This window comes from Chenopodium album, chromosome 23, assembly GCF_948465745.1.
Source record: "Chenopodium album chromosome 23, dcCheAlbu1.1, whole genome shotgun sequence".
Lineage (NCBI taxonomy): Eukaryota > Viridiplantae > Streptophyta > Magnoliopsida > Caryophyllales > Amaranthaceae > Chenopodium > Chenopodium album.
The window spans coordinates 8,875,508-8,889,837 of record NC_137856.1 but is presented as its reverse complement, the minus strand read 5'-3'; the positions used below and the strand labels follow the sequence as shown (position 1 = coordinate 8,889,837).

Genomic DNA, 14,330 nt, shown 5'->3' with positions numbered 1-14,330 from the left:
TTGGGTTAGGCTGTTGGTGGTGGGGGACGGGTGCTGCCGGTGGTGCAGTGGGAAGGGTTAGGTTGTTTAGGGTTTTTTCTTTTTTTTTATTATAATTTTTTTTAAAAAACAAATAAGTTATTAACACGTGTCTGTTATGGGCTCCACTAACGGATTTCATCCAAGAATCCGTTAAGTGGTGGTGAAATCAAATTTTAGGATTTTTATGTGGTGTTATAATACAAGGGTTTTTTTTTTTTTTTTTTTTTTTTTTTTTTTTTTTTTGTGTGTGTGTGTGTGTGGTGTTATAATCAAAATTTGGGTTTTTTGTGGTGTTATTTTCTAAAATTTCCTAATATAAATCTAAACTTTTATTTTACTTCATAATCACTTTATAATATCAATGATTTTAATAATATTATTAATAATTTGGTCAAGATCATATGGTATTGTTGTTAATTAGTTGTAAATTATATCATATTAACTACATAATTAAGTTTAATTATCATTATTGGATATTTTATTGGGTACCCAATAACCGATCCGAAAATCCGGGTAGCCGAACTTATCGGTTCCGGTTATATATGGGTATCACTTTTAGTGATTTTGGTTATCGGGTACTAACAGTACAGGTATCCGTCCCATGCTCACCCCTAGCCCATTTTGGGTGGGCATGAAGAGAGAAAAATATATTTTTTTTTTTAAAAAAAAAAAGCTTAAAAAATGAAAAAGTTGTATTTTTTGGTGAGAAATGGTTTATGACCAGACCATTTGTTGAGTGTGGGCTTTTAGTGGTATTTTGCCACTTATCCAACTAAAAGAGGGGGTTTAGTTTTTTTTACCAATGTGAGTGCATGAGCATGGGAGTTGGGCATAAATGAGGTGAAAGAGAGAGAAAGTATAAAAAAAATATGATGACCTCCATTAACTTGGGCATCCATTGCGAGGTATACATAGGAGTTTGGGTGCTTACAAATCTGATTTATAAAAGATGTTCACAATTGCACATCCCACTATGAAGAATAAAAGGGTATGTTAGGGCCTATAATTAGTGTTTATATTGTATAGTTAACGGGCCTATTTCTTGAGCCCTAATCTCTTGTATAAATACTCTATTCTACACTCTAATGAAACTACGGAAAATTATTTCGTGACATGGTATCGGAGCCAATCAAATTCTAATCCCTAATTTTCTGAATTTTTTTTTTTTTTTAATCTGAATTTCTACTCTATATTGCTGAATTTCTGATTTTATTGCTGCAATTTCGATCCTAATTTGCTGCAATTTCTACCAATTCTACTCTACTGATCTGCAATTCCTGTTCGAATTGTTTTTTGGGTTTATTCCTAATTCTACTAGATTTTTTTTGTTGGTTGATTTGCTTGGGGTGTGCGCTGCATCTCTGCTTCTTCTTCTTGATTAACAATGGTGAATGGTGGGTGCTCTTCCTCTTCCTTCACTGCTGAATTAATGCGACATGCTAAGTCCCAATTACATTGTACCCATTGCAATCGCTCGGGACATGATATTGCTGGTTGTTTTCTCGTCCATGGCCTACCCGAGTGGTGGCTGGACAAATATGGGTCTCGCCGGCGATCTTTTCCGGTGATGCCTGATTCTGCCGTCTCTTCTTCGCCCCATCTGCCAGCCGCAAAGCCCGTCGTTTCTCTGTCGCCAGCCCTGCCAGGTCGTGAGGTAATCCTGCGCCTCTGTCCCGCGGGTGCTAGTACACCACAGGCTATTCTGTCAGGCCGCGGGGATAGCCCGCGACCCCATCCCGCGGCCGCTGCTACTTCTATACCTGCTGCTCTTCCTCGGCTTCCTACTCCTAGTAATACTACTGCCTCTTCTATCTTGGGTGTGTTTGATCCTCCTACAAATTCTATGGCTAGTGATTCTCTATCATTCTCATGGATTATTGACACCGGTGCATCCCATCATGTTACCGGCAATGACAATTTTTTACAAGATGCTCATTCTATTATCTCGTGTCCCGTTGGTCTTCCCGATGGTGCTAAGGCCATGGCTACTAAGGAGGGTCGTGTTGTCTTAGCGGATGGCATTACTCTTGAACATGTTCTATTTGTTCCGCAATTAAATTGCAATTTGATTTCAGTGTCAAAGTTGATTGATGATTCTAATTGCTTTGTCCGATTCACTAATTCTCTTTGTGCTATACAGGATCAATCCTCGGGGAGCTTAATTGGAGGCGGTGAACGGATAGATGGACTATATTATTTCCGGCGTCTCCCAAAAGTATGTGCACTCCCGGGTCCGGAGATTTCTACATTTGAGTTGTGGCATCGACGTTTGGGGCACCCGTCGAAAAAAAATTGTCAAATTGCTTCCTGCTATTCAAGGTACTACTGGTACTAAGTGTTTACATAAAGCTTGTGAAATTTGTCCTCTTGCTAAACAGACCCGAGCCAGTTTTCCTGATAGTGATAGTCGTGCTAGTCGTATTCTTGAAATGATACATTGTGATTTGTGGGGACCATATAACACAGCTTCTACTTGTGGTGCTCATTATTTCTTGACGATTGTTGATGATTTTTCACGTGGTGTTTGGGTTTATTTATTGAATGACAAAACCGAAGTTTATTCTTCTTTTTGCTCTTTCTTTGCTATGGTTAAGTGTCAATTTGATGTCAATGTTAAGTGTGTGCGGAGTGACAATGGCACGGAATTTAAACCCATGATCCCATATTTTACTGACAATGGCATTCTTTTCCAAACCTCTTGTGTTGGCACACCTCAGCAAAATGGTCGGGTAGAGCGTAAACACCAACATATATTGAATGTGAGTCGTGCTTTGATGTTTCAAGGTAATTTGCCGATTACTTTTTGGGGTGAGTGTGTCCTTGGGGCGGTTTATTTGATTAATCGTACTCCTTCTACTTTGCTAGCCAATAAAACCCCATATGAAATTCTCTTTGACAAAGAACCCGATTTTGATGCTTTGAGGGTGTTTGGTTGTCTTTGTTTTGCTCATAACCAAAAAGCTAAGGGTGACAAATTTGCACCTAGGAGTAGGAAGTGTGTGTTTGTGGGTTATCCTCATGGCAAGAAGGGTTGGAAGTTGTATGATTTGGAAACCGATGAAATTTTTGTCTCACGTGATGTGAAGTTCTATGAGAATGAATTCCCCTTTGTGTTTACTAGTGACTCTATTGATGCTAATGTGGGTACCGAGGGTGTGTTACATGATAATGTGGTAGTTGATCATGATTTTTTGGATGATTTGGAAAATGTGTTGGAGGTCGGTGAATCCTCTATAGACCCCGAGTCACCACATGCACCGAGCACCCCTGCCACCACTTGTGATGTCACTACCACTACATGTGCTACCCCCCATGCTCCTCACACTACTGCACCTTCTGTGCCCTCTACTACTGCTTCTGCCTCGGAGGCTGCTGATCTGAGTCACTCCTCTGAATCATCTCTTGATCTTGATCGTGGTCAACGACATAGACATCCCCCGGGTTGGCATCGGGATTATGTTGCACATACTATTTCTGTTCCGAGTTCATCTATCACTCCTGGTTCACCGTCTACTCCATGCTCCTTAGGTACCCCCTATCCTTTAGCACATTTTGTGAATTGTGATAAATTTTCTGTGCGACACCGTGTATTTATTGCAGCTGTTGATACGATGGTAGAGCCTCGTAATTTCAAGGAGGCAATGCAGGATGAGGGGTGGAAAGCGGCTATGCAAACAGAAATTGATGCCTTAGAAAAAAATGGCACTTGGGTAATGGAAAAATTGCCTCCGGGTAAGAAAGCTCTTGGGTGTCGATGGGTTTACAAGGTCAAACTTAATTCTGATGGCACACTCGAGAGATTGAAGGCTCGTCTGGTTATCTTTGGTAATCATCAGGTTGAGGGTATTGATTACAATGAGACTTTTGCTCCCGTTGCTAAAATGGTCACTGTTCGTGCTTTTCTTGCTGTCGCTGCTGCAAAGAATTGGGAATTGCATCAGATGGATGTCCACAATGCATTTCTACATGGTGATCTTGATGAAGAAGTTTATATGAAGCTTCCCCCTGGATTTCATGGCTCTCAACCTGGTATGGTGTGTCGTCTTCTGAAGTCGTTGTATGGTCTTCGACAAGCACCTCGTTGTTGGTATTCTAAATTGGCCGCCTCTCTGAAAAGGTACGGATTTGTGCAATCGTACTCTGACTATTCTCTTTTTACTCTGCAATCTGGGTCTATACAACTGAGTGTTCTGGTGTATGTTGATGATTTGATAATTTCTGGTAATGATTCTTCTGCGATTTCAGCATTCAAGTCATACTTGAGTGACTGTTTTCATATGAAAGATTTGGGTGTTTTGAAGTATTTTCTTGGTGTTGAGGTTGCTCGTAGTCCGGAAGGCATATTTTTATGTCAACGGAAATATACACTTGACATTATTGCAGAGTCTGGTTTGCTAGGTGCTCGTCCGGCAGGAACTCCTATTGAGCAGAATCATACTCTGGCGAAATCAGAGTCCTCTTTCTTTTCTGATCCAGAGCAGTATCGACGGCTTGTGGGCCGTTTGATTTATTTGTCTTTCACTAGACCGGATTTGGCATACGCGGTGCATATTTTGTCTCAATTTATGCAACAACCGCGACAGGACCATTGGGAAGCAGCTCTTCGTACTGTGCGGTACTTGAAGGGATGTCCGGGTCAGGGGATCCTTTTGAGTTCAGATTGTGATTTACATATTACAGGTTGGTGTGATTCTGATTGGGCAGGTTGTCCCTTGTCGCGCCGTTCTATCTCTGGCTGGTTGGTGTTTCTTGGTGCTTCTCCTGTATCTTGGAAGACTAAGAAACAGGACACTGTGGCCAAGTCTTCTTCAGAGGCCGAATTTCGCTCAATGTCTAAAACCACTGATGAGTTGAAATGGTTAAAGGCTCTTCTTCTGAGCTTGGGTGTCTCTCATCCTCGTGCTATGAGTTTGTTTTGTGATAATCAATCTGCTTTGTATATTGCGAAGAATCCGGTTTTCCATGAGCGTACCAAACACATTGAGGTTGATTGTTATTATCTTCGTGATGCGATTCAGGATGGTATCATTAGTCCGTCTTATGTGAGGACAACGGACCAATTATCGGATATTTTCACCAAGGCTTTGAGTAAAAGTCAATTCTTGTATTTACTTGGCAAGTTGGGCATTTGTGATTTGCATGCTCCAACTTGAGGGGGGGTGTTAGGGCCTATAATTAGTGTTTATATTGTATAGTTAACGGGCCTATTTCTTGAGCCCTAATCTCTTGTATAAATACTCTATTCTACACTCTAATGAAATTACGGAAAATTATTTCGTGACAGGGTACATGCAAATTTTCTTATCTAGGAATACAAAGAAAAGCTTCTGATTAAAACATCCTACTTGAAAATTAAAATGTTTGTTCAAGATGTAGAAGACACACCTATGGTGTATAGATTAATAGGCACGCGACAAGTTACAAGAGCTAAATATATGCCTTGTTTGCATATGCAAAGGTTACTGAAAGATAATACAGAGTATGAATTTCTCGGAAGTCATATGCATGAATTGAAGACTTCTAATGTAGGTACTAGATAATGTTCTTATCTTTAAAAACCACATATTTCAATCTCAGAACCTCAATTTCATAGACATCAGTTTTATCTAGGAAGAAATAGCTTTGGTCTGACCGTGAGTGATATACTTCACATTGCCAACTCTTTTTTCTTAATTGAGTAGGTGCTTGATGGTGCACATATGTAACTTCTTGATATTTCAAGTTCTCTTTCGGGCATGCTTGGATTACTACGGTATTAAAAGTCAAAATAAGCAAAATGAATGTGAAAATAGGGAAGAAGGAGATAGAGATGTGTGATTGTAAGGAGAATTTTGTAGTGATGAAATGATTGTGGTGAAGAAAGAGGAATCAAAACCCTCATTTTGGGGTAGTAGTTACACTAAGGGGAGGGTGGGTAACTATTACCCTCATTATGAGAGTAATAATTCCTTCATCTCTCTCTTTTTCTCATGGCCCTTCTACCTTATTTCATTTGTAAACACTATGTCTCATACAACAACAATTCTAATTATTTTAGTTTTTTCAAGTTTGATTTTTATTACCCCTTAATATATTACCCCAATCCAAGCATTGCCTTAATAAAAGTCACTTTCTCATCCAAAACAAGAAAAGTCTACTAGAAAAGTCGAGGCAGTATGTGATGAAAGTAGTTTTCAAGAAAATCACAATTTGAAAGGACTAGTAGTTATTAGAGATTTGGATTATTTGCCAAAACCAGTTGATTAAACGGAGTAACATACTCTCTTTGTTCCATTGAAAATTGCAATAATTGTACTTTTACATTACTTAAGAGAATTGCATAAAGCATAAAAATATCAACATTTTATAAATTTGAATCATTAGTAAAAAAAAATTATTATAGTAGTACTTTCGGAAACATGATGGTGCAGTATTTATGAAATAGAATACGCTAACACGTAACAAATTGACCTGGATCATAGAATACGCTAACATGCAACAAACTGAGCTGTAGTCGCCTCCAAGATTTATGAGACAACCACATGGTTATCTGGTAGTTTTAAACTGCACTCGCTATAAGATTACTCGCTATAATGATAATCAATATGCTAAGATGCTTAGAATGAATTGTCAATCCACATGGTTATCTGTATTAGTTTTAAACTGCACTCTTTTTTATGATCTGTTCTAAGCCTAATATAATCCAATTCAATTTGGAACAAGTAAAACATAATGCAAGATAAATGGAACACAATCTTTGTTTACGTCATCTCCATTACTCAGAAAACAGAAACTCAATTTCATTAAAACTACACATACTCTTAGGTCTCAGAAAGTCCTCCTATGCAGCTACGCTACCACTATCCCAGATCCACCAAAACACAGCCCTTTTACTACAAAACGCAAATCAATATCTGCCCTAAAAGGCTACATTCAAAAAGAAATTGAAAAATAGAAGATAACACAACCATATCTTGCATATCAACCCCCTCCCCCACAATAAGAAAATAATCGAAGAAAAAAAGGTAAAGTCGCAATAACAAAGAAAAGGAGCACCTATAACTAACTAAAACTTATGGATCAAAACTAGGCACTATGCAGGATTATCACTCTGCCATCAAAAACCTGTGATTTGCCAGCCATGTCGAGATTATTGAAGCACATTCAAGCTGATGCAACGTCAGCAGCAGCACCTGCCTTTTCTCCTTTGACACCTTTGGTGACATCAGCAAAAGATTGAGGTCTAGCTGCAGATTCCTGATGCGTCTTGAACTGGCCGTTGGGTACAGTTGTGTTTGCTGATCCATCAGTGAGGACTTTGGCAGCACCATCTACATCTCCAGCACTGTTCTCATTCTTTACCTGCATTTAGTTCAGCAAGTTTAAAAAGATTAAAATAGAGTAGAACAAAGCAATGCCATAAACTTAACGAAACAAAAAATATTCTGACCTGTTTCTGGAATTGAAGTCTCTTGGCCTTCTTGTCCTGCAAAGCTTTTTGTCGTGCCTCGTAAAACTCAAAGTCATCCAAAATACTAGTCTTAGTCAGATGAGACTTGAAAATTTGAAGCACTTGAACTCCCTGCTCAAGTTTAACCTGCAGCATCACCAACTAATCATTAGCGGTGCAATATACTTGGGAAAAAAAAAAAACCGCACCAGCTGGCAAAAAAGCAGGATAGCAAACATGAGACAAGGGAAAAGCAAATCAAGCACGGTATCAAATGTCGCGAAGATGTTACTCTACCTCTTGTGTGTCTCTGCTATTCGTAACAGGTTTGTTATCATTATTTTCAAGTGTAATGTGCTTCAACAAACTGTTGGGGACATCCTTAACTATGTGCCACTTGACAGGAAAGCACCCAGTCCACTTGTCCTGTTGCCAAAAGTCCATGCTCTTGTTGAAATCAACAGGACCAACCATCTCTGCCAGGCCAACAAATTGCCCACTAGCATTTACCTGTCAAGGACAAGATACCGTTAAAAACATAGAATCAAAAAGCAAAATACGATCTAATTATCAGAAAAACTCACAGCACAATTGAGCAACTTACCGAAAACAACAAAAACACAGGGCAGCTTTCAGGCTTCCCTTTGACTTCCTGATATGCTGCATCCAGCTTTTTGTTTCCATTGGGAGTACTTGCCCAGACATTGTACTTAATACTTTTATGGACATCATCCTCACTATACGATTTGATGACAAAGAACTTAGCATCCGAGTAAGTCTCAGAAAAATCTTCTTTGTTATACTGCTCCTTGTCAGGAACTGTAGAGATAGTTTCTTCTTTGCTATTTACTTTCGAAGTGAGATCCTGCCCTTTCACAGCCAATTTAACTGATCCAAAACCAAGCTGAGTTTTCACATCCTTTGATCTAGGGCCCTTGCTAAGCTCATTCAGACTATCCTTATTCTCATTCCCATAGCCAAAGAATCCATTGTTACGTCCTTTAGATGCATATTTATTATCAACTGTTCGCCAAGAATTCCAAGTTGATTTGGGATTGTAATAGTTCAACCCAAATCCAGAACCACCTCGATAAGTGTTTCCAAAATGACCATACATTTGATCATTTAGATGCGACCTGCTCATGTACCCAGCAGCCTGACCAATACCTGAATTCACTCGTCGCTGTTGTAGGCCCTGCAAGAATTGCCCAATCAATTCATTAAACACAGGTACATATACATAAATGCATACCAACATAAGAGTCAGCAGTTTATAATTAAGTATGGTAAGAGAAGATAGATTCCACAGCTGAACAATAAATTCCAATGATAGAGCAACATAATTCCTATGAAACAAGCTAAGTTAGCAGCACTAACGTTAAATATCCCCCCCCCAACCCAACCCAATAAATAAATTATTCTTCAAAAACAACAAAGATGCAATGCATAACACTTACTGAGTGCATATCGACTCCATCATGATTCATGTATCTGTAATCATTCCACATGTTAAGTGAATCATCATAGCCTGCAAAAAAACAAAATGGCATTAACTCCAAGATCATTATGCCTAACACATGGTTTCATGGTGACAAGCCTAGACTATTCAAAGTGTACACTTTAATCATGCATCATAGTAGCCATGGCTTTGTCCATGAAAATTGGTATACAAGCCACTCAGGAAAGCTATGAGTATGATTTGCATGCTGCCTTATTCCATAGAACAACATTCCTTTGGCAACAACAGATCCAGAATATAGGAAAGAACATACTAAGTAACTCAGCCTTATTCATCAGAGTCCTTGGACATAGGACGAACACTCTACTTGGATGTGTAGCAATGAAAAAGATTAATCATAGCTTTTATCTCATCTTTGACAAATGAGGCTATAGTCTTTTTAGCATTGTCAAAAGATTCCAAAAGCTAAAAAGTTTTCAACAAAATAAGCAAGAACCTTATACCATAAAAGAAGGGAGCCGAGGGGTAGCCATTATGCTGGTAGTACATGCTCAGATTGGCATAATCCTGGATGGGCACGGTAGAACGCTCATATGGCTTCGCCAAACTGTTGATAACATTGCGAGAACCAATTGAACCAAACTGCAAAGCAAATCAGAATTTGTAAAGAACTTGTCACAAAATATCAAATTAACAGAAAGATCAGAGTAAAATAGAAGGGAGACACTCAGTTAAGCAAAACACACACATAGAGCACCCACCTTTTTTGGAGGCTCATGAGCGTCAAGAGATTTGGTCTGAGATTCCAGAGATAGCTGCTGCAACAAATCTGCTGCATCTGCGACATTACAAAACAAGAAAGCATAGCAAGCAATGAGAAAAAATTAATGCATAACTGCATCTTGATAGACTCAAAAAAATAAATATAGATCACATATCAACTATGAATGGTTCTGAGCAGAAAACCAATGGGAATAGTCAGATAAAGTCAATAACAGAATAGAAAAAAAAAATTCCAAAAATACAGTCAAAGAGCAAGCAAATAAACAACAAAAACATATAATTTTGTTGGATTGTGCTAAAATAAAAATTGAGAATTCAAATCACACAAAGACCAATATTGACAAGTCCTAAGACACAGCAAACAAATGATTTAGAAAATAGAAAATGAACTAGCACCACAAACAAGACGAACAAAACACAAAGAACTAAAATAGGGGAGGTCAGAAGACAAATGAAGTTATCAGGTATTACCACTTGAGGGTGTTCCGATAGCTGCCATAGTTAATAAGGGGATAGTACAAAAATTGAATAGAGATCTGGCACCTCTTCAAGATATGCACACAGAAATGCACACAGTCACTGCAAAAAAAGAAATGAAAAATAAGGCATCAATGTTAATGTGGAAAAAAGTAAAAGATATAAAACGAAATAGTATAATAATTCAACATCAAAATTGCAAAAAACCAATTATATAGTTCCAGGCAAAACAACAATTGACGTGATTCCAAACCAAAGCTAACACTTTCGATTCACAGAACACAAATGAATAGCATCAACTCAGAACATAAATTAACATACGTAAACAGCTTAAAATTACATACACATGCCAGATCTGAAGAACTACAATACTTTTTAGCAAGACCTGCATTTGCCCATGCTACAAAAGATCGTAATTCTCAAGTGAAGAATCAAATGCGACAATCTTACATACAAAGACGACGTAAAAATGTAATCAAAGCCAACAACAACACCATTAAAGAAAACTCGTCATTCTACCACATATGTTCATGAAATTTTACTTCCATTATAATAGCACAACACATTATTCATCAAAATATTTCAAGACGCACCATGAAAACGCAGCGACAAATCGAGATGTATTAGAATATGTAGCTGACACACACCCGAAATCAAATAACAATCAATCACGAGTAAACAAATAAACCCCAGAAAAACAATATTAGCTAAAACCCCAGAAAAACATTCAATCCCTTCCACCCAAAAAACATCAAAATCAGCTTCAACTCAGCAAATCTGGGTAAATCAACTCCAAAAACCTAGAAAAATCACGAGTCATATCATAAGCCATAAAATTAAATCACAAAAATCATCAAAACAATACGAGTTGACCCAAAACAAAATTCCCTCCAACCCTCAACCCTAAAACCCTACTTCAAATCAAAACAACCAACAACAAAAAAAAAAAAAAAAAAAAAAACCCCAATAAAAACATCAGCTAACAATCAATAAAACAACAAAACACAAATACCCAATCAAAAAACAAACAAAAATTCCCATACATCAATAAAACCCTTCTCAGAGCTAAAACCCTAATTCACAAAAAACAATCAAAACAACACAAAAAAAACAGATCGAAATAAACAAAAAGAAGGAGAAAAAGAAGAAAAAAAACCTGAAGAAAGAGATCCGGCGAAGAGGAGAGAGAAAATCTCGAGCCTCTCAAAGGTTGGCGGTTCAGTTAGGAAGAGAGGGGGGGAGAGAGAGAGGCTTCGAGAAGAAGAAAAGAGGAGAGAGAAAGAGAGAAGAGAGGAGGGCTGGCCGCCAAGAAATAAATTTGGGTTTTTAGACAAAAAAAGCGGTGTAAGGTTGGAAGGCAACCAAAATATAAAGCCCAAATCAAACGTCAACCCCTAATTTTTGGATTTTTTTTTTTTTATAACCATTTCGTGGCCGACGACATTTTTTCCCTCTCTCGTGGCCAAATAAAGACTCACGCTATGTCTAGATATATTTTGATTAATTTACTACTACTATATATTACTTCTCGTAGATAATTTTTGAGTCATGCTCGATTTTTAAAATTATACTACGGATATTAATTAAATTAAATAAATATAAAAGTTTTTAGAATAATATAACGCAAAAAAGTCAATTGTAATTTTTTTTTTTTTGATTCAAATGAGGAAAAATATCCAAGGAAAAAGAAAAGCAAGCAAAAAGTAGCAACAAACCAAGCAAACAAAAATAAAAACTAAGCTCTTAGGGAGGTACACGACGAGGCAGAGAGACTCCTCTTGCATCCTCTTCTAAGATCCTACGAAGCTCTAAAGAAATGAAATTAACAATACAAAAATTAGTGTCTTGAGTGACTTCGCGGTTGGCCAACTAATTCACCGCGCGATTTCCCTCTTGATAAATATGAGTGATCTTCACTTTCCAATTAGAGCTACGGAGCATATGAAGGCAGTCAGCAATAACATGAGCATATTCCCCTCCAATGCTTTCTCCACTAGGCAAGATTTGGATGCAAGCTAAATTATCAAGTTGGACTTCCAGCTGATGGATTTGAAGGTCTTGAGCTAGTTTGAGACCCTTAGCAAGAGCTAAAGCTCTGAAAGCTGAACATACGCCCAACCCTGCAGTAAAACCTGAAACAAATTCGCCTTCCCAATTTCGAATAATGCCTCCTCCTCCAGCTAATCCCGGATTTCCATTAGCTGCTCCATCTATCACAATTAAGGACATACCAATCAGCTTGGGGAGCTTGCCACATGACATTGATTTCCACTTTTCTTCTAGATTGAATGGCTTGATGTGAATGTCTTGAACAGAAACTTCTCTTGATCTCTTCCACTCTCACTCGAATGAAAGCCCCTAAGTCCACTGGTATTTCATCTCTTCTATTATAGACACGACAGTTACGCCACCTCCATATCCACCAGACGGTCGTTCCAAAAATGGTTGGCCAATTCTCAGCCTTGATGCTATCCCTGTTAGCAAGGTTTGTGGTGATCCAATCCTTAATATTGCCCAGTAAAAATTGGAAAAAATTTGTAGGCTTAACTAATTTTTTCCAAACAATTTTGGCAGCAGGGCATTCCCTAAGTATGTACAAAGAAGACTCCTCTTCATCCCCACACACATAACATCTAGCATCCATATCATCACGCAATCTTCTCTTGTACATGTTCATATTGCCTAGAATACGGTCATGACAAACTAACCACAAGAAAGCTTGGACCCTTTGTTAAACAGAAGCTTTCCAAACTTCATCCCAACATTTATCATCTAAGATATCTGTTTCGTGCCTCATAATACGAAGGGCAGATTTAATAGAAAATCGACCCTTAGCATCACCTTTCCAATATACCAAATCCCCTATGCTATGATCAATTCGAAGCTCATGATTTTGAATGAGCTTGAGGGTGCTTTCGGGGAGGAAATCTGCGAAGATGTTCCAGCGCCATCCAAAATTTTCCTCCCACGTGTCAGCAACCATAGCACTAGACAGTTCAGTGGGAATGTCCTGCACAGCCAAGTCCTTTAGCTTCGTATTCCCAGCCCATTTATGATCCCAAAATAGGGTGTTTGCCCCATTACCCACAGCAACATGCATGCCTTCCCCAAGAAAATTAACATTGGCAGTTATCCCACTCCATACATTAGACATGCTGGATTTAGGTTTAAACATATCAATATCACAATGCCCCTTGCAATATTTGGCTCTTAGAACCCTCGACCATAGTGCATTCGGTTCGGTGAGAACCCTCCAACCCAACTTAGTTAAAAACGCTGCATTTGCTTGCTTAGCCGAATAAATCCCAATACCTCCATGTTCTTTAGGCCTTTGTAAAGCTTCCCAAGACAAAAGATGCACTTTGTGCTTGTCTTCATCACCACCCCATAAGAAACGTCGCGTCTTCTTGTCAATATTTTCACAAATTGAACGGGGAATTTTGGCCGTTTGCATAGAGTAGAGGGACATTGTTGAGAGTGTGGATTTAGCCAAAGTAATACGGCCGGCAAGAGATAAATATTTTGATTTCCAACCCGCAAGTCTTCAATCTATTTTCTCACAAAGATGACTATACGTATCTTTGGTCACACGACTTGTTAAAGTCGGCATGCCTAGATAAGTGTCGAGGTCTGTGGTGATATCCATCTCAAGGACTTCACTGATTTCATGTTGTAGACCCTCATCAACATTATTAGAGAAAATATTCTGGACTTAGCCACACTTATTTTTTGGCCCGAAGCATTGCAGAGCCTGTCCATACAAGCTTTAATAATCAAGGCTTGATCAAGAGAAGCTTCGGCAAACAATACCACGTCATCAGCAAAAAATAGATTGGAGAAGAGAAGTCCCTCCCTACTAGCTCGAATTGGTTTCCAATAACCATTCACAATTGCAGCCTCAATGATTTGGTAAAACCGCTCCATACACATAACAAATAGATTTGGAGATAAGGGATCACCTTGTCGAACCCCACGACTAGGCTTGAAACTCTTCGAGGGTTCTCCATTCCACAACACTTGCAACGATGAAGTAGTGACACACTCCGTAATGATTTCAATCATTGTTATAGGCAAATTCATCTCAACAAGGGTATCCCGAATGAAAGACCATCTAAGCCTATCGTAGGCTTTCTCAAAGTCAATCTTTAGGGCCATGTACCC

At 38.6% G+C, this 14,330-nt stretch overlaps 1 protein-coding gene across 1 annotated transcript; it reads right to left on the bottom strand.

The window, feature by feature from the left end:
• Positions 1-6,775: 6,775 nt before the first annotated feature.
• On the bottom strand, positions 6,776-11,490 carry LOC145606744 (YTH domain-containing protein ECT4-like). The gene is made up of 9 exons (XM_081662567.1): positions 11,326-11,490; positions 10,164-10,271; positions 9,671-9,747; positions 9,413-9,551; positions 8,908-8,978; positions 8,055-8,645; positions 7,748-7,960; positions 7,451-7,597; positions 6,776-7,362 (listed from the first exon to the last, which is right to left on the bottom strand). The coding sequence occupies exons 2-9, from the start codon at positions 10,189-10,191 to the stop codon at positions 7,165-7,167; spliced, it is 1,464 nt and encodes a 487-aa protein (XP_081518693.1). The 5' UTR covers positions 10,192-10,271; positions 11,326-11,490; the 3' UTR covers positions 6,776-7,164.
• Between the last annotated feature and the right edge of the window lie 2,840 nt (positions 11,491-14,330).